This window comes from Salvelinus sp. IW2-2015, linkage group LG31 (genome assembly GCF_002910315.2).
Source record: "Salvelinus sp. IW2-2015 linkage group LG31, ASM291031v2, whole genome shotgun sequence".
In the NCBI taxonomy this organism is placed as follows: Eukaryota; Metazoa; Chordata; class Actinopteri; order Salmoniformes; family Salmonidae; genus Salvelinus; species Salvelinus sp. IW2-2015.
This window is the reverse complement of record NC_036870.1, coordinates 17,201,679-17,229,079: the sequence shown is the minus strand read 5'-3', so window position 1 is coordinate 17,229,079 and position 27,401 is coordinate 17,201,679. Positions and strand designations below refer to the sequence as shown.

Genomic DNA, 27,401 nt, shown 5'->3' with positions numbered 1-27,401 from the left:
AGAGGCCATAAATACCGGTGTCAAGTCGGTGAAGGGACTGACAGGTTGTACATATAGCCTTGCTTTTGAAGAGCTCACCAAGAATGACTTTCTAAAATGTGTCCAAAAGATCCCAATTGTGGTGAGTTGACCATTTTATTCCTTTGTTAACCTGAAATATATGCCAAATATATGGGCAATATGAAGTAGGACTATTTTGTGTGTGTGTGTGACTTGGTGTGTTTTACACATGATTACTTGTTCTGTTACCCGCCTTTTATCCTATTGTTACCTCACGTTTAGTCTGCAGTGTCTACCAGGGGGAATTGTCTCATTGATTGGGATTGCATTGGTAGCCTGTAAACGTCTTATTTTTCTAGATTGTCTTTTCATCCTCCCAATCGCAATTGAGATGGTGAGAAATAGTCAGATTTGTAGTAGTGACACTTCACTCAACTTTTTGGATTTCTTTCAAGGTTATTCTATCTGGTTTTATTTTCCATTTAAACTTACCAATATTGAGAGGGTACTACAAAGTTACAACAACGCACCAGTAATAATGTGCCGTAGCCTATGAGGACAGGCCCTCCCCCTCTCACACAAGGCAACACAACCCCTCTGTTTACGTTCACATTCATTATCTGTATCCGTCAGCGATTCTGAGGGAAGCCAACCTATTTCACCGCCTTTCACAGACCGTGCACCCCCAAGCTACAACACAAATAACAAGCAAGTTATGGTGAATTATAAGAGCAACATTCACGGGAGGGTTGTGTCGAACTAGTATCTCAAGAGATAGGTGTTTATTTATTTCCTTTGTTTACAGCGTGTAGTCGATAGTAATCCTAAACACGTATGACAGTAGCAAAATATGTTAGCTCAAAATTGTTTCAAACGAAATGGCAAAGGGGAATGCATGTAGCCTGCCTATCCTGGATATTTCTACAAGATCAGCTACTTTAAATAAGGTCTTCTATTTTTTCCTGCTCACTGCTACATTTATTTTCCTGATATTAACCTATTCTTTGGTTTATAGGTGTATTTTAATGTGAWTTTTTTAGTGTGTTCATGTGTGAATGCAACAAACAGAACACAGCTATAGGTTGATTTATGCTGCTGAATTTAGATGTCCTTGGTTTTAACATCAAACATGATGGTGTGGAATGTGGAAGGGCAAGGTTTCATTTGAATGGTTTCCGTGAAACCATGCACCTGAGTGACTGACTATCCGCATATTCAAATGCTCCAGGCACTGTGGGGGTTGTGCTCTCTCCTGTCCCGGAAGTGGAGGGGGTCGCACGGGGTGTGAGTCCCCCAAGGCCCCGCTGCTAACATCTAGGTGGTCCTCACCGCTGATTGGTCGCTTGGCGAATTTGGGCCCTATCACCGTGGAATGTCTAATTTATCAGCCAGAAAATTGCAATTGAGCATCACGTGGTGGTCTGGATCGAAAAGGTGGGGGTTAATATTAGAGGTATAGGAGGGTCAGAGTGGGCTCCCTTCCATATTGTGCAAGAGACCAGGAGAAGGAAAATACACTATTTTCCAAAGAGGGATTACCGAAAAACGTGCACGGATGTTGACGATGCAACCAGAGTTTATTGCCTGATTCTTCTGGAGTTGTAGGAGGCCCAGGAACCCCCCAAACCATGGCAGAAGGTACAGGCAATGGTTCCACAGGTTCTTCGAAGATCTATTGGGGGATTCGATGGAAAGATCTCTTTATGAGAAGAGACAAAAAGAGGGCGGGTTGGGTTTCCTTGTATTGTCTTTCAGATTTGGGGATTCTTTAGAGAAATGCTTCCCAGCAGTTTTACACCACTGGCTGTCAGGGCGAAAGTATCTCCAACCCTCTTTGTTTGTTCCCGTTGCTGTTCTGGTCCTCTTCTGCGCCTTTGTTAAACTGTATTCGGGAAAGTGTTATTGTGTAGAGTGGAGGAGGGTTGAAGGTGGACAGGGGGGACTGGGGAGAGGAGGACACGGTAACCCTGGATTAAAATATACCCGGGAAAGGGATGGTCTCTTTTTCCGGACAGCAGTTTACAGGTAGATCGGTCATTAGTGTTTAGATTAGGAACATTTTCCGAAAGCAACAGCACACTTTTGCCTGAGAATGTTGTTGTAATGATTTATTCTTCGATTTGGGAGCTACAATCTCTTTTCATGGAAGAATGGTTTTCAGTGCTTGCGTTGACATTTTGGGATAAATTATGACTATAGGTGATGCATTTTGCTTTATACTTTTCATTGGTAACTGAATCTTCAAGTTTAATATTTTCTATATCTTTTTCTTCAAATATTCAAAGATATTGTGTTCTCGGAACTCGTTGCTCCTCATGGGAAGAAAATGCAAACTTTTATTAGGCTACATTATCAGAGTCAATCTCTTACGTGCTTGGGAATTATTTAGGCATGTATCGTGTAAATCAAGTTAGAAGCTATACTATTATAATCAAGTTAGAAGCTATACTATTATAATCAAGTTAGAAGCTATACTATTATAATCAAGTTAGAAGCTATACTATTATAATCAAGTTAGAAGCTATACTATTARAATCAAGTTAGAAGCTATACTATTATAATCAAGTTAGAAGCTATACTATTATAATGGTAGATACATTTAAAACGTGTATATTTATTCAAATGATTCATTTTGACGATATTATTTCGATTAGCTTATATTTATTACGCATATTATTATTTATAAGAATGCATCATTATTATCGTATTGTTATGTATAATTAGGCTAGTATGATTAGACCTATTATTATTATCACCATTAGCTTATTGTTTCCATTTCAAAACAACTTGAAAAAGAGTCCGTCTAATATACTAGCTTAAAAAAAGTGTATTCCTATGGATAACATATCGACATTGTTTCGAATAGCAACATTGTTTACACCCATGTGTTCCTAGCTTGCTGCTCTCGAGCTCTTTACCATTACGCAACCCATTAAATGCCTTCTTCATGTCGAACCAAAGAACTGACGCTGAAAAACATCCGAGTAAGAGCCTCCCCAACTCGTTTTCCTGTCACAATTGTTGACAAGACATGCCATATTTCAAACATCTATATTTTCTAAACTGACTGAGTGACATTATTTTATCTCGAAAGGGGGCTGTGCAAAGACCGAAGAGGAAGAAGCCACGGGCTCAGAGGAGGATCTGGGTTCGTCTCGTGGCAGCGGCGTGTGTAAATGGTTCAACGTCCGGATGGGTTTCGGGTTCCTGTCGATGACCAACCGAGATGGGACTCCGCTCGAGGAGACTGTCGATGTATTCGTTCATCAGGTGAGGTCTGCTGTGGGACTAGGACTCGAAGAGTGTGGTGTTGATGTTCGTCAAGGCCTGTCTCGAGCTCCAAACAGGTCCGAATGGTTCTATTGGCGCGTTTTTGTGCGAGTGCATGTCTTATTTATCAACAATGTAAATATCCCACTTTTGTGATGTTTTCGTTAAGGTAGGACATTATTATTTACCTGCCTTGATCTTGCGTTTTTAGGCATTTGAATTGATCGATCATGCAATTATATAGGCCTATCAATCATTGTTTATAGTGCTTGAAAACCACTTTGCTGCACTCATTCAAAACGAATTTATAGTTTGTATGTTTTCATAGCTTATATGTTGGGCAAGAGGCAATAGGAATTTGTATCTCTTTTAAACATTTGACAACATTGTCTTGAAATTGTCAACTGATTCTCGTTTTAGAATTTACTAAAATAGGTAGCCCTATTTCTCAGCAGTGCATGTGGTGTTTAATGTTATTCTTACAGGCTGAAAACCTCTTATTAGGCCTACATTAGTTTATTACTCAGTTAAAACGTATTATGTAGCTAATATTACCAAATCGAAACAAGCATAATAAATYAAGTCAAGAAGCTTTAAAACTAAAAACAAGATTTTGTTTATTTTATGTTCAGATGATATGCCATCAATGCTATAACTGGAATCAGAGGCCCATCATCTTTGTAGCTTGCATGAGAAAGTTCATGTTGTTGTCAAGAAGTGACATGTAAAATAACCTCTCTAAAGTAAGATATAAGCCAGCCAAGAACAAAAGTGCTTGGTTAATTGATCAGTTGTTACATCTGATTAGGCTTCTGATTTGGTGTTGCAAGCAGGGTAATGGTAGCCTTTAGGGAAATTGATTATCATATTGCCCTAAAACTAGCTAATGAATGAAACATTTACAGACAAAAATATAACATTTTCTTAGTAATAGATTGTTTGTATTTGGTGTTTTAATAAACCGACCAGAAAATGAAACGAATTGAATGTGAATATTGGTTTTGAAATACAAAAGGATGGGTTCAATATTAAAAATAAATTGGCACATTTTTACCTCACAATCTTTTAAAGTTTTACAAAGGCAGATAACGAATGACAATAAATGTTGGGGAATAAGTGTTATGTAAAATGTCGTAATTAGGAGTCATGTAAAACCAAGTTAGTAAAAGCGGAGGGGAAATCTAGTTTGTTTCAAATGGAATGGAACGCTAAGCATCCTAAAAGACAGCCTAATGACTCCAGGATTGTTTTGTCAAATTAACCTGGAGATTATCAACATGCCCGAGAATCAATCAATCAATCAAATGTATTTATAAAGACCTTTTTACATCAGCCGATGTCACAAAGTGCTATACAGAAACCCAGCCTAAAACCCCAAACACCAAGCAATGCAGAAGTAGAAGCACGGTAGCTAGGAAAAACTCCCTAGAAAGGCAGGAACCTAGGAAGAAACCTAGAGAGGAACCAGGCTCTGAGGGGTGGCCAGTCCTCTTCTGACTGTGCTGGGTGGAGATTATAACAGTACATGGCCAAGATGTTCAAACGTTCATAGATGACCAGCAGGGTCAAATAATAATAATCACAGTTTTTGTAGAGGGTGCAACAGGTCAGCACCTCAGGAGTAAATGTTAGTTGGCTTTTCATAGCTGATCATTCAGTTAGAGACAACAGGTGTGGTAGAGAGAGAGAGTTATGAGTACCATAATGTCCGAGGCTGTCTTCTCCACCGTCCTTCCTGAGTTAAGGTAGAGGTCTGAGGGACTTCAAAGTAGAGTTTGGGCATAACATTTAAAATATGCTAAACAGGGGAGATTGATTTACAATAGGGATTTGGTACGAAAGTGCTAATATTATCAATTGGACTTAAAAAAGAGTAGACAGAGAGACAGGGGTTAGTCTAAGCAGAGATAACAAGGCTCATTCCTCTCGGTCCCCATCGGACCCTGCTTCCTGTTATAAAGTCCTTCAAACATCAGGGGAGTTGGCATCTCATGTGGCAGCCCACCCACCCCAGACTAGCCATACCCTGACTCCCACCCAGCCCCTCTGCCCGTAGCCCCAACCCATCCACCCTCCCCAGCCATCCACCCCCAGTCCTCCGCCCTCTGTAAAACAGGGGGGGACCAAAGTCCTAACCTCAAATTTCTCTGCTACATGTTACCGTAAATTGCTTAATCGAAAGGAAGAAAATTAGTGATTCACCTATAAAAAAAATCTCAAACTCCCACATTACCCTGCTCCTAATCCATCTCTGCCCTTATAGGGGCCTGTAGGCACTGCTGGACAATGACTGCTGTTGTCAATGTAACAGAGAGGAAATCCTGCTGGCTGTGATCTTGTACTGTGAACTTGTACTATCTGTGAATGAAGAGTGGGTGGTGGGGTGTGTGTGTGTGTGTGTGTGTGTGTGTGTGTGTGTGTGTGTGTGTGTGTGTGTGGTGTGTGTGTGTGTTGGTGTGTGTGTGTGTGTGTGTGTGTGTGTGTGTGTGTGTGTGTGTGTGTGGTGTGTGTGTGTGTGTGTGTGTGTGTGTGTGTGTGTGTGTGTGTGTGTGTGTGTTGGGTTATTATGAGTGTGTGGGTGTGTGGATAATATTGTGTATTTGTGTGTGAGAGAGAATGAGATTGACAGAAACGGAAAGAGAAAGAGAGCGCTTGAGAGCTGTGTTCATTCACAAGAAAGCAGTCAAGGGAGGGAGAGTTGGGGTGGGGGTGATTGAAGGAGGAGAGGTCAGGGGGGTCAGGGATAGTTCCGGCCCGTTCACCTCCTGACGGGGAAGGAATGCTGAAGATTGTCAGGCCATCATGACCTGGATTCCTTTCCCACCATTATCACTTCAAACCCCCCAGAAGAGACCTCACAGTCTGGGTTAAGACTGATGCTATGCAAGGGCCATAAACGGACCCTCCACATCACAGCCCTCTCACCATCATCATAAAATTCTGCTCCACAACATTTTAAGATTGGCTTTAAAAAAAAATCTATGAGTATAGTATAATCTGGGAAACCAGCCCAGTATCATAGAATAGACGTAACATAGTAAATGTAAATTCGGGACACTCAAATTTGGATAATATGTTACTTTTGGTATGGTTACAGAAGGCAGAATGTTAATTAAGGCAAAAACAGAGCATTAAATATGATTCTTTATGTAAATCCGAGACAATCCATTTAGTATGATATGTTATGTATTCATTTGTGGATGTCCAGCATACAATTCATATGCTATGTTATGAATGTGCAAAACATACAATACCTTACGAATTTGCAAAATGTATGATACGTCATGAATTCCAATTTGTTGTGGCTAACGCTAACATTTGCAAGCTGGCTAACGTTAGCTAGGTTAGGGTTTAAGGTTATACGCCCCAACGTCTAGCAACCCAAAGGTTGCGTGTTCGAAATTTCATCATGGACAACCTTAGCATTTTAGCTAATTAGCAACTTTTCAACTACTTACTACTTTTTAGCTACATTGCAACTACTTAGCATGTTAGCTAACCCTTCCCCTAACCCTAACCTTAACTCTTTGAGTTATTCCTTCCCTTAACCTTAACCCTTTAACCTAACTCCTAACCTTATCCTCTAATCCAGCTAACGTTAGCCAACTAGCTAACATTAGCCACAACAAATTGGACTTCTTAGCATATCATACATTTAGTAAATTCTTAAAATGTTGTACTTTTGGAAAATCATAAAATATTGCACATTTTGCAAATTCGTAATATATCATACGAATTGTAATTCGTAACATGTCATACGAAATGGCTGATGGACATCCACAAATTAATATATACCAGATGAAATTTAACATATCATACTAAAAAGAGTGTCTCGGATATACAGTGCCTTCGGAAAGTATTCAGACTCCTTGACTTTTTTCACATTTTGTTAGTTTACAGCCATTCTAAAATTTATGAAATTGTATTTTCAGACCCTTTCCTCAGTACTTTGTTGAAGCACCTTTGGCAGAGATTACAGCCTTGAGTCTTCTTGGCTATGGCGATACAATCTTGGCACACCTGTATTTGGGGAGATTCTCCCATTCTTCTCTGCAGATCCTATCAAGCTCTGTCAGGTTGGATGGGGAGCATTGTTGCACAGCTATTTTCAGGTCTCTCCAGAGATGTTCCAACGGGTTCAAGTCCGGGCTCTGGCTGGGCCACTCAAGGACATTCAGAGACTTGTCGCGAAGCCACTCCCGCGTTGTCTTGGCTGTGTTCTTAGGGTCGTTGTCCTGTTGGAAGGTGAAACTTTGCCCTAGTCTGAGGTCCTGAGCGCTCTGGAGCAGGTTTTCATCAAGGATCTCTCTGTACTTTGCTTCGTTCATCTTTGCCTCAAACCTGACTAGTCTCCCAGTCCCTGCCGCTGAAAAACATGTGCGTAAAGAATAATACGAACCAGGTTGGGGAAACAGATCAGGGTTACTTTCTGTGTCTCTGGAAGGTCTTGAACAAGGCATGATTCTTCACCTTGAGCTCAATGGTATCAAATTAATGTCACACCTACCGCTGTTCAGGCAGCTTGACAAAGCACATGAGGACGATAGAACTAGGTGGCCACGAAATCCAAGCTTCTTTTTCCAGAGCCCCTGGACTAAGGTTGACAATGGCAAGGAAATGTTTTTCTCAAGGTGGACACATACATTCTTGAAACCATTATTTATGTGCCTTTTGGGCAGCTATCCCAAGAATGCACACCTTTCCCCTCCTCCCTTCTTTTCCCAACATCCTTAGCAGTGGTCAGTCTGGGAATTGACCAGATTAAGTTCTTTTGGAGAGTCTATTGGCTGTTCTGTGTGGTGGTGGAGAGGAAGGGGAGGGGGAGGTTGGAGCTTGGAATGCTGTGACTAGCTTGGGGGAGGGGGTAACGTTGTCCACGCAGACACACACACAAACACACACACATTCTGAAGTGGGAAGGGTGTAGTGAGCAAGCAGTTATTGTTGTTTTAATAGGGCTGTCAATGGGACTGGAATCTGGATTGGCTGAGGGGGTTGGCCCCTGAGAGAGCGCGAGAGTGCCTGGATGTTTCCATTGATGTATTAAAACCTATGCAGAACGTTAATGTATGCATGTAGGATCCCAATTAAGGAACAGCTCTTAGCTGTAAGCACACCAGAAGACAACATGTGAAGGGGACCAGCTATATGCACAAACAATGGCAGAGTAAAATTCATTTCAAGTCTTTTTGTCTCTGCTTCCTGACCAGGCTGGGAATTGGGCTGGGGAACAAATGTGCCCTTGTAGACACAGGAAGAGCATCATATCTGGCCTTAGAACTGTTTTCCACAGTTCTTCACAGGCTTAGAACCATTTTCATATCTTCTCAACAGTTCCCTGACCAAATAACCTTTCTCCAACTCTGACTACTCATTCCCCATTCCCTCACAGGGTAAAGCTTCCGCTCTACCCTCACCTAGAACAGTTCTCATGCTGTTCTAAACTATTCCGCGGACCACACTCATTCTCCCTCTCCTCTACACAGAGCAAGCTGCACATGGAGGGCTTCCGCAGCCTGAAGGAGGGCGAGGCGGTGGAGTTTACCTTCAAGAAGTCGTCTAAAGGCCTAGAGTCTGTCACGGTGACGGGGCCAGGGGGAGCACAGTGTGTGGGCTGTGAGAAGACACCTAAGGGACAACAGAAACGACGCTCCAAGGGGGACAGGTGAGACAGTTCAATCAATATCTTTAAATGGCACATAGCCTAACCATGCATCACTTAACATCCCCACTTACTCAAAATAATTCCATGATATGGAAACACTGTAACACTCTGCTTATAGTATTAACTATGAAGATCGCTGCAATATTAACAACAAGTTTATCTGTGGCATGGTTGTTAACAAATAATTTGAGGGTGTTGAAAATATCTGGTGTCATCATCATGAAAGTTGGCAAGTTTACCGTTTTAGCCACAATGGTCTGACATCAAACAGATTTATTTATCCTCTTTGGTGGGAATTCAGGACCTAGTTACGCCAGCATAAACACAACTTTATTCCCTTTTTATGCATTTTTCTCTCTACTCATATTCTGACCTTAAATTTAAGCATGGGGGAAATACCAACGCCAGCGAGGTACGCGTTTGGGGTGGAGATAAAATAAATCTGGCGGAGGTGTGTCTACAGATTCTGACAAATAATTCCACCACCTTTACATGTGAGTAAACCATGAGTAAGGTCAAGCTTACCTGCCTGTTCCAAGTAGAAAAATTAAATAAAAAGGCAAAGAGTCACACAAAATGTAACCTTTGTCCTCTCTAGAACGGTTTAATCAGACAGTATTGCCCAGACTTTTCCTTTTTCCTTCAATTAGTAGGCTAAAGCCTAAGTTATTATTAGTCACAATCAGTAGGGATGGTAAGTAATAATCATGTATAGCTTATCAGTGGAGGCTGGTGGGAGGAGCTATTGGAGGACCGGCTCATTGTAATGGCTGGAATGGAATGAATGGAACGGTATCAAACACATCAAACAAACGGAAATGACATGTTTGACTCAGTTCCATTGATTCCACCGGCCTCCTCTGGCCTATACTTAATTACCAATTTAGTGATCGTTCCCTTCCCTACATTTGTATTGTTCCTTTACATCGTTGGATTTAGCCTACCTTTATTTATTTCCTCTGTAAATGCTGTAAACATCATTGTGGTTGTGGCTAAGTGTCAAGGACAAATGCAAATTGTAGTAAAAATAAATTGGGACATGTAGGCTTATTAAAAGCCCCTAAGGTCGATGTCAGGGTCCCCGTGAAAATTCAATTAGTATAATAAATAAATCCCTATAGAAATCCGTTAGTTTAAACTAGAGATATCTGTTTTTTTGCATTGGATGCATCTCAATCCACCACATCCGCCTATGTCGCACTTCCACATCTGCGGTGAAAGGTGAGAGAGCTAGAGTGGTGTTTGTCAGACCATGAGACATCCCGAAAACCGTTCTTCTCACAAAATCGTCTATAGCGTCCGAACGGTTTGGCCTACAAACTATTATGACCCCTCCATGGAAAGATGAGAATCTCACGAACATGATGGCGTCTTGGGACTCGTCTGAAGTCGGTACAGTCGATTTGCCAACTTCTGTCTTTAGCTTCTGAACAGTTTGGGCTACACACTAATATGACCCCTCTGTGGAAAGGTGAGACTGGAACATGAACACATACATGTGGGTTGTTTTGCTCTAGGATGCCACAGGCCTCACACGACTGGTCTGAAGGTCCCCAGGTACCAGTTGAAAAAATGAATGGAAGTATTTATGGAGACTGTTTAGTGCCAAAAATATGGGGTTAAATACATGTATAAAAAAAAGGTTCCTGATCTTTCATCTATCAGATATAGGACAGACACTTCAGAACAAACTTCCTTTAGATTTTTTGGGGGGACTATCTGTTGTTCCATGTAGGAAATCTGTTATTCAATGAGTGTATGGGCAAATAGCAGGACAAAAATATGTTTTCATCAAAGGGGTCTTAAAATTCAATATCAACTAGCAAAATGATCCTTGGTATGACTTTCTTTAAAACAATTCCATATAGCTTAGTAGAACCCCCCCCCCCCCAATTCCTTGGCTTAGACAAGGCTTAGACTCTTATGGGTTAACCGTTAAATCAATAAGGAGCTCAAACATAAAGAAGCAATAAAACTGGCCTTCTTTAGTCTAGTTGAGTATCTGGAGCATCAGCATTTGTGGGTTCGATTAGAGGCTCAAAATGGCTAGAAACAAATAACTTTCTTCTGAAACTCGTCAGTCTATTCTTGTTCTATTCTTGTGCAGAGTTGCCAAGAAAAAMAAAAGATTAAGATGAGCAAAAGAACACAGACACTGGACAGAGGAACTCTGCCTAGAAGGCCAGCATCCCGGAGTCGCTTCTTCACCGTTGACGTTGAGACTGGTGTTTTGCGGGTACTATTTAATAAAGCTGCCAGTTGAYGACTTGTGAGGCGTTTGTTTCTCAAACTAGACACTCTAATGTACTTGTCCTCATGCTCAGTTGTGCACCGGGGCCTCCCACTCCTCTTTCTATTCTGGTTAGAGACCGTTTGCGCTGTTCTGTGAAGGGAGTAGTACACAGCGTTGAGTCAGATCTTGAGTTTCTTGGCAATTTCTCATAGCCTTCATTTCTCAGAACAAGAATAGACTGACGCGTTTCAAAAGAAAGTTATTTATTTCTAGCCATTTTAAGCCTGTAATCGAACCCACAAATGCTGATGCTCCAGATACTCAACTAGTCTAAAGAAGGGCAGTTTTATTGCTTCTTTAATCAGAACAACAGTTTCAACTGTGCTAACATAATTGCAAAAAGGTTTTCTAATGATCAATTGGCTTTTTAAAATGCTAAACTTGGATTAGCTAACACAACGTACCATTGGAACACAAGAGTGATGGTTGCTGATAATGGGCCTCTGTACGCCTATGTAGATATTCCATAATAAATCAGCCGTTTCCAGTTACAATAGTCATTTACAATATTAACAATGTCTACATGGTATTTCTGATCAATTTTATGTTATTTTAATGGACAAAATATGTGCTTTTCTTTCAAAAACAATGACATTCCTAAGTGACCCAAAACTTTTGAATGGTAGTGTGTATATATATATATACATATATATATATTTATTTATAGACTGTGCGACTCTCTTTATTTATTTGTATAGCTTGCAGTTCATTCGCCGTTAGTCAGCACCCACCTACTTTTCTCTGGGTGTGCTCCAGCTATGCTTTTTATTAGCCTATTGACCAACGTCATGACATGAGTCTTATGACCTCAAACACCACATAGATGTGAGTTTATCTAACACTGTCTCTGTCTCTCTCGCCGACTCACAAACATAACAGTGGGATGCAGAAGTAAAAAGGGAAAAGGATCCTATCCATTTAAACTCACTGACTCCCAAACATGAAAGTGGGAATAGGGGATGCAGAAAAGGGAAAAGGATCCATTTAATTGATACCAGATGTAGGTGCCCTGAGAGAGGTCATAGGTCATGGCAGCCATGGCAACAGTGGGGTGTGTTGTGTAAATTAGTTGGGAGAAAGGCAGATCCAGAGAGAAAAGGCTAGGGGTCAGGGGTTAGAGGTCAGGGTGCAGTATTGAAACAAAGAGCCCCCTCTGCTCTCCTCTCCCACCCTGGTGCCCACACTGATCAATAATCAACGGCATCCTAGGAGAGGAGAGGGTGTGTGTATGGGTGTATGGTAGGGGGTTGGGATGCAAAGGGCAGAGGACAGAAGAAGGAYGGAAGTGGTAGTAAGCTTGGGGAGGCTCTGATGCTCCCTCTGCGTTGGAGTTAATGCAATCACAAAATTCCCCATTGTTACTATACTCACAACATCTACTGATTTGAGATTGTGTGAAATGTATGTGTTGAGGCATTGGTTTTAATGCACTATACACCTCCTAAAATGATCATACAAATGTATGCAGTAAATAAACTGTGCATACATAAGAGGCAGTCATACTAATAATGCTGATACTTTCTCAAGATTTACTTAATCTTATCATAGATGAGATCTGAGGAAATTCAAGAATCTGAAACTATATGTGGGAGAACACTGCCCTCTGGTGGAAGAAGGTGTTAACTGTCTGAAATCATTGTATTAGTGCGAGTCCCCTTCTCCCATTGTGTTCTAGATGCTACAACTGTGGAGGACCTGAACACCATGCCAAAGAATGCCAGCTACCTCCTCAGCCCAAGAAGTGCCATTGCTGCCAGAGCATCAGCCACATGGTGGCCAGCTGTCCAATCAAAGCACAGCAGTCCTCCCCTGGCTCTCAGGGAATAGCATCATCATTGAGGGATGAGAAAGAGGAGCAGAGCCACGCCCCCTTACTCCCCAGGGAGAGCTCTGATTGATCCATTCAAGGATTCAGCCAATCACAAGGTTTCATTGTAATGCTGCTGTTGGAACTACATCAGGCTGTCTTTATTTATCGAACGAACAGCAAGAAAATTGTACTTTTATTGATGCGATAGTTGAGATTGAGAGTTAGCTCTGTGTTTTAATGCACAGAGAGACACATCTATCCACCTTCTTTGCAACTCAAATACTTTTAAGTAATTCCTTTTTTTGTCTATGAAGGTATTCTTTCTGCATTAGATAAAGAAGTGTCTTAGCTTCACACTGAAACAATCAAAACTCACTGTGTTTACAAACTGCAATAAGCCTTGTATTGTCAGTTTTTACCACTGTACCTATGTGCACTGATCATTTTATTTTCCCTGCTGCAGCTAAATCAGAGCTAGCCTACGTTGATTTTACTGGAGATGATCGTGAGTGTTTTCCCCCAAATCTTTTGTTAGAAAAAGGTCAAGAAAATACAATCATCCAAGTGAATGTACAGAAATAGATTGTTTCTTGGTCAAAAAGGAGTGTGTCTTTCTGCTTATTGAAATCTTCTTTGGGTATTATAAGTCATTGTGTATTTCTTCAGCCAAGTGAATGTTTTAACCCTTTCTGCTGTATGAATGTTGGTACACCATGGTTGCCGATAGGACTGTGTACAATACAGCTTGTCATAAGTGCCATAGCCTGGCCATTTGTCTCATGGGTGGTTGGATGTTGCCTCCTCCCATGCATTTTACAAAGCTTTGACTCAAGGCTAATTGCTAGACCAGCGTTGATTGTATGACAGACTGTGTCTTTCTGTCTGTCCCATAGCTTTTACTATGGCTGTAGACATGGCTTTCTAACATATTCTACATATTAAGGGTGTTCTCATACCCTGCCCAATACATTACCTGTTTATCATTGTCTCGTTGTACTTGGAAACTATTTAGACAAAATGTGCTTTCTTGGATGGAGCTGAGTGTTTTTTCTTCAAGGATATATTTTCATGATTGAGTGCAATGATAAAGGGACTCAAGTGTTGAATAAGATGGTTCTAAGTGTAGTCTTCATTCCTCTTTTACAGAGGTGGCTGGAATACTTTACACCACTTAAATGGATAAAGATATTGTTATCTTTTTTATATTTATTATTTATTCATTGTCTTAATTCTCTAAACCTCTAATTGATCCAGTATTACAATTTCTAGCTCATTTCTGTTTAAACTGAAACTGGCTTTGGTTGTAGGCTCTTTAGAGCTTCATGGTCGTATTTAGGGGCTTCATTTTCAGTTGACTTCGTAATATGTTGTGCGTAAACCATTGCAACAATACTCTGCACTAATCATGTGTAGGAGTATGGGCATTTCTTAAAGATACTTAATTACTCATTGATCCTTATGATTGTAGCTAGGGTTTAGTTTCTCTGAAATCCTCATGTTGAACTCAGGGAAACCCCTTTAAAGAGGAGCTACTTTGGAAGGAGGGGTAAAGTGTATTATGTGTGTACCTATAGCCTATAGGCTGGGTTGCCGGAAAACCCATGCAGAACATTGATTGCCAAAAGAGCCAAAAGGGCAATGCACTATTTACACATTGCTATGACGTTACAGTAGTACAGCTAGCTATATTTAATGTTATATCCTAGTTTTGCTCTCTTTTTCTGATTTTAATTGGTGAACAAGTTGTAAGACAGCGTAGGTATTAGAGAATAATGATATTTCCTTAGACACCCTAAGTTACTTCTCCGGTCTCTCTCTGGAAGTGGCACAAGACCAGTCTGAAGCACCAAACCATCTACCTCCCCACTTTCAGTTGTTATTGTAAATATACAGCTTCGTCACAATATTAATATAATGTTGTTTAGTCCCGTGTTTACTTTGCATGGTAGTCAGTCAGTAGTTAGAATAGAGMAGACTCGCCTCTCCATGTAGGAACTACAGAATGGGCGCCTTTGTAGACAAAGCATTTTGATGACCAGGGTTGGACTGGCCGGTCCATTTTTAGCCCAGTGGGCCTATCTAACTTGGGTTTTTTGGGCAAAATTATCATTATCCGGTTAATAATGGGCGCCTTGAGGGAATAAATGGGCCATTGTGGGGGTTCAAGAAAAATATATGACCTTGTCTATGACCTTTCAAGATCTTGTGTTGATGGGTAATGACATTTGCCATTTGATGTCACACAGTCATACGGGTTTGAGCCTAGTATTTTATCCCTTAATTTATTTAGGCTGTAAAGTCCAGACAATGGGTTTAATCTTTTTATTTTATTTAGAGTGGGTCGTGTTTTTTATATTACAATGTTCTTACTATATGAGAACAAGACAGCAATGCCTTGTCAAGAATCTATACAAGTCTACCTCAGGATGTTTTTGAAAATGGACAATGACAGAGTTTTTTTTAATCAAGATGAATTTGTCCATGAATGTTGTGAGATTTTATGTGAATGTTTTATTTGTTTCAGTTTGCAATGCGATGTGTTCTACCTCCCACAGAAATGCTGTTGAATGATTGTTTACTGCTTTTATTTTCTGTGATTAAGCATTGTCTGCACCAATACATCACAGACATTTCTGAACTATTCTCTGCATTGATGTTATTGTGTGTATGTATAACATGATAATACTGAACTCAAAGCAGGAGGGGTATATTACTCTGTATGTAGGTACAACAGCGCCTCTTGAACAAATCACCTTATCTATACTTACCAGGACAGGCAAACGCCCTAACAACTTCAAGCAGCCTCACTAAACCTCTGACATCTCTGTTGTGTTTCTGCAGACGTGTGACACTAGGCCTACTTAAATACCAAAGCATCAAATATAAACATATTCAGCATAGGCTGTGGGAAAAATACCAGTATTTACTGTCAGAAACACATTTGTTAAATTTTGTGACAAATCTGCCACTGATCTTTTGATACATTCTAATGAGTTTGTGTAAGTTATGCTTTTGCATATGTTTCTTTCTTATATGAGTTGAAAGTATMGTTAAAGAAATTCTGAATCATTCCTCACAAAATAAATACCCACCTCTTTTCCCTCATCTATTCTTTCTTGTCACTATCTCAATTAGGCCTATATGTCAGTATTCAATGCATAGAGGTAATACACAGTTCCTTCAGAAAGTATTCACACCCGTTTACTTTTTCAGCATTTTGTGTTACAGCCTGAATTTACAGTGGATTAAATTTAGATTTTGCATTACTGGCCTACACAAAATACCCCATACTGTCAAAGTGGAATTATGTTTTTAGAAATGTTTACAATTTAATTAGAAAAAGCTGAAATGTATTGAGTTAATGAGTATTCAAACCCTTTCTTATGGAAAGCATAAATCAGTTCAGGAGTAAAAATGTGCTTAACAAGTCACATAACAAGGTGCATGGACTCACTCTGTGTGCAATAATAGTGTTTAACATTATTTTTGAATGACTACCTCATCTCTGTAACCAACACATACAATTATCTGTAAGGTCCCTCAGTTGCGCAGTGAATTTCAAACACAGATTCAAACACAAAGACCAGGAAGGTTTTCTAATGTCTCACAAAGAATGGCTGCTATTGGTAGATTGGTAAAAAAAAACAGACATTGAATATCCTTTTGAGCATGCTGAAGTTATTAATTACACTTTGGATGGCGTATCAATACACTCAGTCACTACAAAGATACAGGCGTCCTTCCTAACTAAGTTTCAGGAGAGGAAGGAAACCGCTCAGGGATTTCACCATGAGGCCAATGGTGACTTTAAAAGAGTTACAACGTTTAACGGCTGTGATAGGAGAAAACTGAGGATGGATCAACAACATTGTGGTTACTCCACAATACTAACCTAAATGACAGAGTGAAAAGAAGGAAGCCTGTACAGAATAAAAATATTCCAAAACATGCATCCTGTTTGCATTAAGGCACTAAAGTAAAACTGCAAAGAATGTGGCAAAGAAATTAACTTTTAGTCCTGAATAAAAAGCATTTTGTTTGGGGCAAATCCAACACATCACTGTGTCCCACTCTTAATATTTTTAAGCATGGTGGTGGCTACATCATCATCTGCAATGACTAGGGAGTTTTTTMGGGGATAAAAAGAAACTAGAGCTAAGCACAGGCATAATCCTAGAGGAAAACCTGGTTCAGTCTGTTTTCCAACAGACACTGGGAGGAAAATGTATCTTTCAGCAGGATAATAATCTAAAACACAAGGCCAAATATACACTGGAATTGCTTACCAAGACAACATTGAATGTTCCTGAGTGGCTTAGTTACAGTTTGGACTTAAATCGGCTTGAAATTCTATAGCAAGACTCGAAAATGGTTGTCTAGCAATGAAAACAACCAATTTGTCAGAGCTTGAAGAATTTTTCAAATGATAATTTTCAAATATTGTACAATCCAGGAGTGCAAAGCTCTTAAGAGACTTAACCAGAAAGAATCACAGCTGTAATTGATAAATGTGCAAAGAAATTCTAAAACCATGTTTTCACTTTGTCATTATGGGGTATTGTGTGTAGATGGGTGAGAATTTTTTAAATATTTAAGCAATTTTGAATTCAGGCTGTAACTCAAAATTTGAARAAGTCAATGGGTATGAATACTTTCTGAAAGCACTGATTGACGCACAAAACAAACAATAGGCCTCATATTGTGTGTTACTTGATTTCTCTGCTTTGCTGTTTGTTAGACCAAAGAATGTAGCTATGTTGACTGTTATCACCAACCACAGAATGTGGTACAGTAGGCCTATAGCTCACTTTGACAAACCATGTACCAAGCTGTATTACAAACTGAGTTGCGAACCAGACATAGTAGTGTTGACACATGCATCATTGACTAGCCTGTTAATAAAAATATATCAATATGATACACAATGGTGGGTCTCTTTTTAGCCCTACGTCACATCATCTTTTTGTTATTCTTTAACTTAGGCTGCAGTTTCTGACACACTGAACATGTGATGCAATGCTGGGCCTATATTTGATTAATGGGTTGGTAGTCTAGTGCCTAGAGACTTTAAAGTTGTTTTACCAAGTAACAAAACAACTTTTCAAGAGACAATGTTTATAATAACCGATTTATGAATACTTTGTTGCAACATTGTGCATGTCTCTTCTTGTACATCATGGTGCTMTCTGTCCATGGTGCTGTCCCTTTAAGAGCATGTTCCAAACAGGTACTGTGGTAGGGGAGTTACATTTTCTGCAAACCATTTTGATTAAGATATAATACATAATCTAGTTCTTATTGATACTGCCTAATATATAAAATTATGGTTGAGATAAAGGTATCTTTCAGTGTGTCATTTCATTCAAGATCATTGACTTAGTCGCCTGTGTTGTGTCAAATGTAATCTTACATCCTGCATGGCATCACTTTGGCGCAAACTAAATGTGGCATTCAGGGGGGTTGCCGGGAAAAACAATAGAATTTTACAAACATGAAATGTCACGATAACTTAAGAATAAAGTTCTTGCCATAGATTTGTATTCAAAATGTTTGAATAAATATTCAAATGATTTAACTTTTTTAAATTTAACTAGGCAAGTCAGTTAAGAACAAATTCTTAATTTACAATGAAGCCTTACCCCTGCCAAACCCTCCCCTAACCCTAATCCTCGTTTTACTGGTGTAATTAAGCTTTTCAGTAGAATATGGGAGGGAGTTGCCAGGGCAAGAATAAATGGGCATGGTCTGACACAGGAAGTTGGTGGCACCTTAATTGGGGAAGACGGGCTCGTGGTAACGGTTGGAGCGGAATCAGTGGAATGGCATCAAATACATCAAACACATGGTTTCCAGTTTTTTATCCATTCAATGCGCTCCGTTCCAGTCATTATTATAAGCCGTCCTCCCCTCAGCAGCCTCCACTAATTTAAAGCTATGCAATGAACGGGGGAACACTTATTTCCCCTTTCAGCTAGCTGGAGGTTTGCACAAAAGGCTCAACAACAAAAAAGTGAAAGGAAGGGGGCAGTATTTCCAACGGCTGCTGCTGTAGAGCACCCTGGCTGTGTTGTTTTGGGAGCGTGCAAGCGGGCGCGCGCTGTTGACGGGGTACTTGAGCTGCAGGTTTGCGATCATTCAGCACGGACCTTGTCTTGTCTGCCAGAGAAAGTCAACAACAAATGAATCGTTGAGGGAAGACGAAAACAGGTAAATGTGTAGCTTGCTAGATTTATAGTTAGCTACTCTGTTTCCTTTCCTCGTCTTCAGAAGAAGCCAGCTCTTTTGTCTGCCCGTGCGACATGGTGCTTGGTCGTGTGCGCAGGTGTGTGGGACTGCGTTACGTTAGCTAGCCGAATTGTGCGGAGCCAGAATAAGCTAGCGCAGAAGGACAATAAAGGTGTCCACGATTTGAACAAGCTAACTAGTTAGGTAGTTTACTTTACGTAAGGCCGGGTAACCCCCCCGTGTTCACGTTTTGGTTTTTGCCCAATCACTACACATCTGATTCAAAATAACCAACTCATCAGGCCGGCATTGTAAATAATAATTTGTTTTCTAAACTGACTTGCCTAGTTAAATAAAAAAAATCACCAATCTTTGATTTATTTAATGTAACGCTAGGGCAAAAACCTGCACCTAGCGGGCGGGGGACCCAGGACCGAGTTTGGGGAAACCCTGAGATAAGGTACTGAACTAGCTAGCTAACTTGTCTACATTCCCCTGTGGTAACATAGCAACATATAATTTACATGTATATAGCTAGCTAACGGTAGTTATGATTCTAACAAACTATTATTGTATTTTTAGCCAGCATTTTCTTCCTTTGCTTGCTAGCTAGCTAAAAACAGTTTCGCTTCCGTGTTAGCTAGCAAGCTAATTCTCCTCGAGTTTAGCTAATTACACTGAACTTACTATTTGATAGTAAGATAGTAGTTTATTTATTCTTACATATTTGTGCAGTAGGCTGACATGTCAGGAAATGGCATAGCTAACTTTCCCCTCAAATGCTGTAGCTGTCAGCAATGCGTTAGTGCGCAAATAACAGGTAAAATCTGTGAGGGGGCAATGTTGATTTGTTTACATGTCGCATGCTTTGGCCTCTGAGGTGTTCACATTTGCTCTCTTGCGGGTAGTCCAATATGTAATCTTTTGGAGCCTAATAAAGTCCAAGGACTTTATATGATATCGTCAGAGGTAGACTGGCTCAGGCAGCCAAAAACTCAATCTAAACGTGAATTGATTCCTAAATTGCGATACGGTTCAACACTGAACAAAAATATAAACGCAACATGTAAAGTGTTGGTCCGATGTTCCATGAGCTGAAATAAAAGATCCCAGAAATGTACAATATACACAAAAAGCTTGTTATGCTAAATTTTGGTGCACAAATTTGTTTACATTACATTTAGTGAGCATGTATCCTTTGTCAAGACAATCCGTTCACCTGACAGGTGTGGCATAACAAGAAGCTGATTAAACAGCATGATCATTACACAGATGCACCTTGTGCTGGGGACAGCAATAGGCCACTTTAAAATGTGCAGTTTTGCCACACAACACAATGTCACAGATGTCTCAAGTTTAGGGAGTGTGCAATTGGCATGCTGACGGCAAGAATGTCCACCAGAGCTGTTGCCAGAGAATGTAATGTTCATTTCTCTACCATGAGCTGCCTCCAATGTTGTTTTAGAGGAGTATTACTGTCTGTAATGAATCCTTTTGTGAGGTAAACACTCATTCTGATTGGCTGGGCCTGGCTCCCCATGGTTGCATCCCTGTCCAGTCATGTGAAATCTATAGATTATGGCCTAATGAAAATATTTCAATATACTGATTTCCTTATGAACTGTGACTCAGTAAAATCTTTGAAATTGTTGCATTTGTATTTTTGTTCAGTATAGAAACATAAAGCTTGTTACTTTTAGTATCACATCAAATAATTTCACAAATGCAAAATATACACTTATGTACACTGTTTTAACTGGTTTTTATCATCGACAATATTTTTCAGTGATCAAACATTTCTCGTGGCCGCCTTTTGGTACACACAGGTGTTCGGGGCATGCTAGATAGCTAATTGTCACCCGTAAACATGCGCTGTATGGTGATATGGCCGGGTGGGTACCCTATCCCTCTATGGCCGGGTGGGTACCCTATCCCTCTATGGCCGGGTGGGTACCCTATCCCTCTATGGCCGGGTGGGNGTTTGGGGTTTTAGGCTGGGTGTCTGTACAGCACTTCGAGATATTAGCTGATGTACGAAGGGCTATATAAAATAAACTTGATTTGATTTGATATGACATCAAACACCACATAGATGTGAGTGTATCTAACACTGTCTCTGTCTCTCTCGCTGACTCACAATCATAACAGTGGGATTCAGAAGTAAAGAGGGAATAGGGGATGCAGAAAAGGGAAAAGGATCCTATCCATTTAATTGATACCAGATGTAAGTGCCCTGAGAGAGGTCATAGGTCATGGCTGCCATGGCAACAGTGGGTGTGTTGTGTAAATGAGGTGGGGGAAGGCAAAGCCAGAGAGAAAGAGGGGTCAGGGGTTAGAGCTCAGGGTGCAGTGTTGAAACAAAGAGCCCCCTCTGCTCTTCTCTCCCACCCTGGTGCCCACACTGATCAATAACCAACGGCTCCCTAGGAGAGGGTCTGTGTGTTTGTGTATGGTAGGGGGTTGGTACTCAGAGGAAAAGGGCAGAGGACGGAGGGAAGTGGTAGTAAGCTTGGGAAGGTTCTGATGCTCCAGGGCTTCATCTGCATTGGAATTAATGCAATCACAAAATTCCCCATTGTCATTATAGTCTCAACATCTACTGATTTAAGATTGTGTGACATGTATGTATTAAGGCATTGGTTTTAATGCACTATACAACTCCTAAAATGATCACACGCAAGCATACACCTACACACGCACACACACATACAATCCTGCAGTAAATAAACGATGCATACATAAGAGGCCGTCATTCTATTAACGCAGATACTTTCTCAAGATTGACTTAATCTTATAATATACTGAACAAAAATATAAACGCAACATGTAAAGTGTTGGTCCTATTTTTTCATGAGCTGAAATTAAAGATCCCAGAAATGTTCCAGAGGCACAAAAAGAATGTTTCTCAATTTTTTTTCACAAATGTGTTTATATCCCTGTTAGTGGTCCTTTCTCCTTTGACAACATAATCTATCCACCGGACAGGTGTGGCATATCAAGAAGCTGATTAAACAACATGGCCATTACACAGGTGCACCTTGTGCTGGGGAAAATAAAAGGCTGCTGTTTTGTCACAATATAATGCCACAGATGTCTCAAGTTTTGAGGGAGGGTGCAATTGGCATGCTAACTGCAGGAATGTCCAACAGAGCTGTTGCCAGATAATTTAATGGTAATTTCTCTACCATAAGCCGCCTCCAACGTTGTTTTAGAGAATTTGGTAGTACATCCAACCCGGCACAAATGCAGACCACAAGTAACCACCCAAGCCCAGGACATCCAGGTTCTTCAACTGCGGGATTGTCTGATGAGGGGGAAGGGGGTGCTGAGGAGTATTTCTGTCTGTAATAAAGCCCCTTTGTGGTGAAAAAATCATCCTGATTGGCTGAGCCTGGCTCTCCAGTGGGTGCACCTGGCTCTCCAGTGGGTGGACCAGGCTCTCCAGTGGGTGGGCCTATGCACTCCCAGGCCCACCCATGGCTGCGCCCCTGCCCAGTCATGTGAAATCCATAGATTAGGGCCTAATGAATTTATTTCAATTGACTGATTTCCTTCTATGAACTGTAACTCAGTTCATTGAACTCAGTTCATTGAAATTGTTGCATGTTGCGTTTATATTTTTGTTCAGTGTAGATGAGATCTGAGGAAATTCAGGAATCTGAAACTATATGTGGAAGAACACTGCCCTCTGGTGGAAGAATGTGTTAACTGTCTGAAATCATTGTATTTGTGTGTTCTCCTCTCCCACTCTGTTCTAGATGCTACAACTGTGGAGGACCTGACCACCATGCCAAAGAATGCCAGCTACCTCCTCAGCCCAAGAAGTGCCATTTTTGCCAGAGCATCAGTCACATGGTGGCCAACTGTCCAATCAAAGCACAGCAGTCCTCCCCTGGCGCTCAGGGAACAGCATCATCACTGAGGGACGAGAAAGAGGAGCAGAGCCATGCTCCCTTTCCCCACAGGGAGAGCTATGATTGATCGATTCAGGGATTCAGCCAATCAAAAGGTTTCATTGGAATGCTGCTTTTGGAACTACATCAGGTTGTCTTTATTTATCGCACAAACAGCAAGAAATGTGTACTTTTATTGATGTGATAGTTGAGATTGAGTGTTTTAATTGTATTTTCCCTGTTGCAGCTAAATAAGAGGTAGCCTATGTGGATTTTCCTGGAGACGATTGTGAGTGCTCTGCTCTCTCACTGTATACCATGTTTCCCAAAAAGCTTTTGTTAGAAAAAGGTAAAGGAAATACAATCATACATGTGAATGTACAGATATAGGTGTCTTGACTCTAAGACTGTTTCATGGACAAAAAGGAGTGTGTCTTTCTGCTTATTGAAATCTTCAGGTATTATAAGTCGTTGTGCATTTCTACGGCCAAGTGAATGTTTTAACCCTTTCTGCTGTATGAATGTTGGTACACCATGGTTGCCGATTGGACTGTGTACAATACAGCTTGTCATAAGTGCCATAGCCTGTTCATTTGTCTCATGAGTGGTTGGATGTGGCCCCCTCCCTTGCATGTTACAAAGCCTTGACTCAAGGCTAAATGCGAGGATAGCGTTGATTGTATGTCTGTCTGTCTGTCTGTCTGTCTGTCTGTCCCACAGTTTTTACTATGGATGTAAACATGGCTTTCTAACATATTCTACATATCAGGGGTGTTCTCATACACGGCCCAAATACATTACTTGTTTCTCATTGTCTCGTTGTACTTGAAAACTATTTAGAAAGCCAAAGGTATTACATGTTCTTTCTTGGATGGACCTGAGCGTTATTTTTTTTCTTTAAGGACATATTTTCATGATTGAGTTCTATGATAAAGGGACTCAAGTGTTGAATAAGATGGTTATAGGTTTAGTATTTACTCCTCTTTTACAGGAGTGGATGGAATACTTTACACCACTTAAATGTATATATATATGATCTTTTTTATATTTATTATTTATTCATTGTCACTCTCTACCTACCTTTCTAATAGATAAAGTATCACAATTTGTAGCTCAATTCTATTTAAACAGCAACCGGCTTTGGTTCTAGCCTCTTGATAGATTCATGGCCGTATTAAGCAAACAATTATGCTTTACTTTTTACTTTCTCTTTCAATGGGCTTCATTTTCAGTTGACTTCATAATATACATTATATATACAAAAGTATGTGGACACACTTTCAAATGAGTGGATTCGGCTATTTCAGCCACACCCGTTGCTGACAGGTGTATAAAATTGAGTACAGTCATGCAATCTCCATAGACAAATATTAGCACTAGAATGGCCTTACTGAAGAGCTCAGTGACTTTCAACGTGGCACCATCATAGTATGCCACCTTTCCAACAAGTCAGTTCATCAAARTTCTGCCCTGCTAGAGCTGCCCCGGGTCAAATGTAAGTGCTGTTATTGTGAAGTGGAAACGTCTAGGAGAAACAACGGCTCAGCTGCAAAGTGGTAGGCCACACAAGCTCACAGAACGGGACCAATGAGGGCTGAAGCGTGTAGCGCGTAAATATCACCTGTCCTCGGTTGCAACACTTACTACCGAGTTCCAAACTGCCTCTGGAAGCAACGTCAGCACATTAACTGTTCGTCGGGAGCGTCATGAAAAGGGTTTCCATGGCCCATGATTTTAGAATGGMGTGTTCGACGAMCAGGTGTCCACATATTTTTGGTCATGTAGTGTATTGTGCTTAAACCAATGCAACAATATTCTGCGCTAATCATGTGTAGGAGTATGGGTATTTCTTAAAGATATTTAATTGCTCATTGATTGTTATGATTGCAGCCAGGCTTTCATTTCTCTGAAATCCTCATGTTAAAGAGGAGCTACTTTGGAAGGAGTAGTAAAGTGTTTTATGTGTGTACCTATAGCCTATAGGCTGGGTTGCRGGAAAATCCATGCAGAACATTGATTGCCAAAAGGGCAATGCACTATTTACACGTTGCTATGACGTTACTGTAGTACAGCTAGCTATATTGAATGTTATATTCTAGTTTTGCTCTCTTTTTCTGACTTAATTGGTGATCAAGTTGTAAGACAGCATAGGTAATAGAGTAGCATGATATTTCCTTAGACACCCTAAGTTACTTCTCTGGTCTCTCTCTAGAAGTGGCACACAACCAATCTGAAGCAGCAAACCATCGACCTCGCTGCTTTTTGTGGTTATTGTACATATTCAGCTTCGTCACGATATTAATATAATGTTGTTTATTTCCGTTGTTACTTTGCATGGTAGTCAGTCAGCAGTTAGAGTAGAGTAGACTCACCTCTCCATATAGGGACTACACAATGGGCCCCTTTTGTAGACAAAGCATTTTGATGACCAGGGGTGGACTGACCATCTGGCATTTCGGGAAAAGTGGGCCTGTCTAACTTTTTTTTTGGCGCAAATTTATCATTATCTGGCTAATAATGGAGGCCTTTAGGGAAAAAAATGTCCGGGGTGTGGGGGTTCAAGAAAAAAAATGGTCCGGTGTGTTAGAAATGACATGGGGCGATTTCTGGTCGAGGCTGCCCTTGTTGATGTCCTTTCAAGAGCTTATGTTGACATTTGCCACTTGATGTCACACACAGTCATACCCGTTTGAGCCTAGTATTTTGTCACTTCATGTATTTAGGCTGTAACATAATCCTTCATTTCCAGAGTCCAGACAATGCGCCTATTCTTTTTATTTCATTTAGGGTAGGTGGGAGTTTTTTTGTAAAATATTTCTTACTGTATGAGAACAAGACAGAAATGCCTTGTCAAGAATCTATACAAGTCTACCTCAGGATGTTTTTGAAAATGGACAATGACCGAGTTAAAAAAAAATCAAGATCGATTTGTCCATTAATTTTGTGAGATTGTTTTGAATGATTTCTTAGTTTTGTTTATCCATTTTTTGTGTGAATGATTTTTTTGTTTCAGTTTGCAATGTAATGTTTTCCTCACATAGAAATGCTGTTGAATTACTGTTGACTGTTCTTCTTTTTTTGTGATTATACATTGTCTGCATCAATACATTAGACATGTTGGTATTATTATATGCATTGATATTGTCTATGCTTAATTTGAACTGAAATAGGTGCCGGTACTCATGTTGGGTGCCGGTACTGTTTATATTTAGGTTCAGGAGCTCCACAATACTTTTGAGCTAATATTCTATAAGAGGAACAGGAGCTCAAGCAGTAGAACATTTGAGGTGCTGGTACTGAGCTCCGGTGAATTTCTGTATAACATGATAATACTGAACTCAATGCAGGAGGGGTATATTACTCTGTATGTAGGTACAACAGCGCCTCTTGAACAAATCACCTTATCTATACTTACCAGGACAGGCAAACACCCTAACAACTTCAAGCAACCTCAATAAACCTCTGATATCTCTATTGTGTTTCTGAAGGCGTCTACTAGGTCTACTTAAATACTAAAGTGTCAAATATAATCATATTCATTGTAGGCTGTTGGAAAAATACCAGGACTTACTGTCAGAAATGCATTTGTTTAATTTTGTTTAAAATCTACCTCTGATCTTTTGATACACTGTATTATGGACAAAAATGCATGCTTGCTTTTGCATATGTTTCTGTCATATGAGTTGAAAGTATGGTTTAAAATATTCACAATCATTCCCCACAAAATTAATACCCAATACCCATTTTCCTCATACCATATATCCTTTCTGGTCACTATCTCAATTAGGCCTATATGTCAGTATTCAATGTATAGGGGTTATAAATGAAGCACAAAACAAACAATAGGCCTGATATTGTGTGTTACTTGATTTCTCTGCTTTGCTGTTTATTAGACCAAAGAATGTAGCTATGTTGACTGTTATCACCAACCACAGAATGTGATACAGTAGGCCTATAGCTCACTTTGACAAATCATGTACCAAGCTTTATTGCCAACTGAGTTGCGAACAACGCATAGTAGTGTTGACATGTGCATCATTGACTCACCTGTTAATAAACAAATGTCAATATGATACACTGCTGGTGAGGCTGTCTCTTTTTAGGCTACAGTTCCTGACAAACTGAACATGTGACAAACTGAACATGATACATCCAGGCTCTATCACATCCGGCTGTGATTGGGAGTCCCATAGGGCGGCGCACAATTGGTCCAGCATCGTCCAGGTTTGGCCAGGGTAGGCCGTC

The 27,401-nt window shown here is 40.3% G+C and overlaps 2 protein-coding genes across 7 annotated transcripts in view; both read left to right on the top strand.

Annotated features, from left to right (window-relative positions):
* The first annotated feature begins 20 nt into the window (after positions 1-20).
* On the top strand, positions 21-27,231 carry LOC111955911 (protein lin-28 homolog A-like). 6 transcript variants are annotated; one of them, XM_023976288.2, is made up of 4 exons: positions 21-121; positions 3,095-3,270; positions 8,757-8,935; positions 12,904-17,956. In XM_023976288.2, exons 1-4 carry the CDS (start codon positions 97-99, stop codon positions 13,124-13,126), a joined length of 603 nt encoding a protein of 200 aa, XP_023832056.1. In that variant the 5' UTR covers positions 21-96; the 3' UTR covers positions 13,127-17,956. The 6 variants fall into 6 exon arrangements, with proteins under 6 accessions (XP_023832056.1, XP_023832059.1, XP_023832057.1 ...); XM_023976291.2 differs by lacking the exon at positions 21-121 and adding an exon at positions 670-947; XM_023976289.2 differs by lacking the exon at positions 21-121 and adding an exon at positions 1,290-1,638.
* LOC111955910 (replication protein A 32 kDa subunit) overlaps positions 18,967-27,401 on the top strand; it is a 29,410-nt gene continuing 20,975 nt past the window's right edge. Inside the window, exon 1 of the mRNA XM_070436354.1 lies at positions 18,967-19,245. The gene's annotated coding sequence lies outside the window, so the exon portion shown is untranslated. The remainder of the gene's footprint in view (positions 19,246-27,401) is intronic.

What these genes read in the sequence shown, in the direction of transcription:
- LOC111955911 (XM_023976287.2), top strand. Translation starts at nt 1,995, where the DNA reads ATGGTCTCTTTTTCCGGACAGCAGTTTACAG. An exon ending in TTCCGGACAGCAGTTTACAG is followed by an intron (nt 2,026 to 3,094) that starts GTAGATCGGTCA and finishes TTATCTCGAAAG; the next exon opens with GGGGCTGTGCAAAGACCGAA. An exon ending in TCGATGTATTCGTTCATCAG is followed by an intron (nt 3,271 to 8,756) that starts GTGAGGTCTGCT and finishes TCCTCTACACAG; the next exon opens with AGCAAGCTGCACATGGAGGG.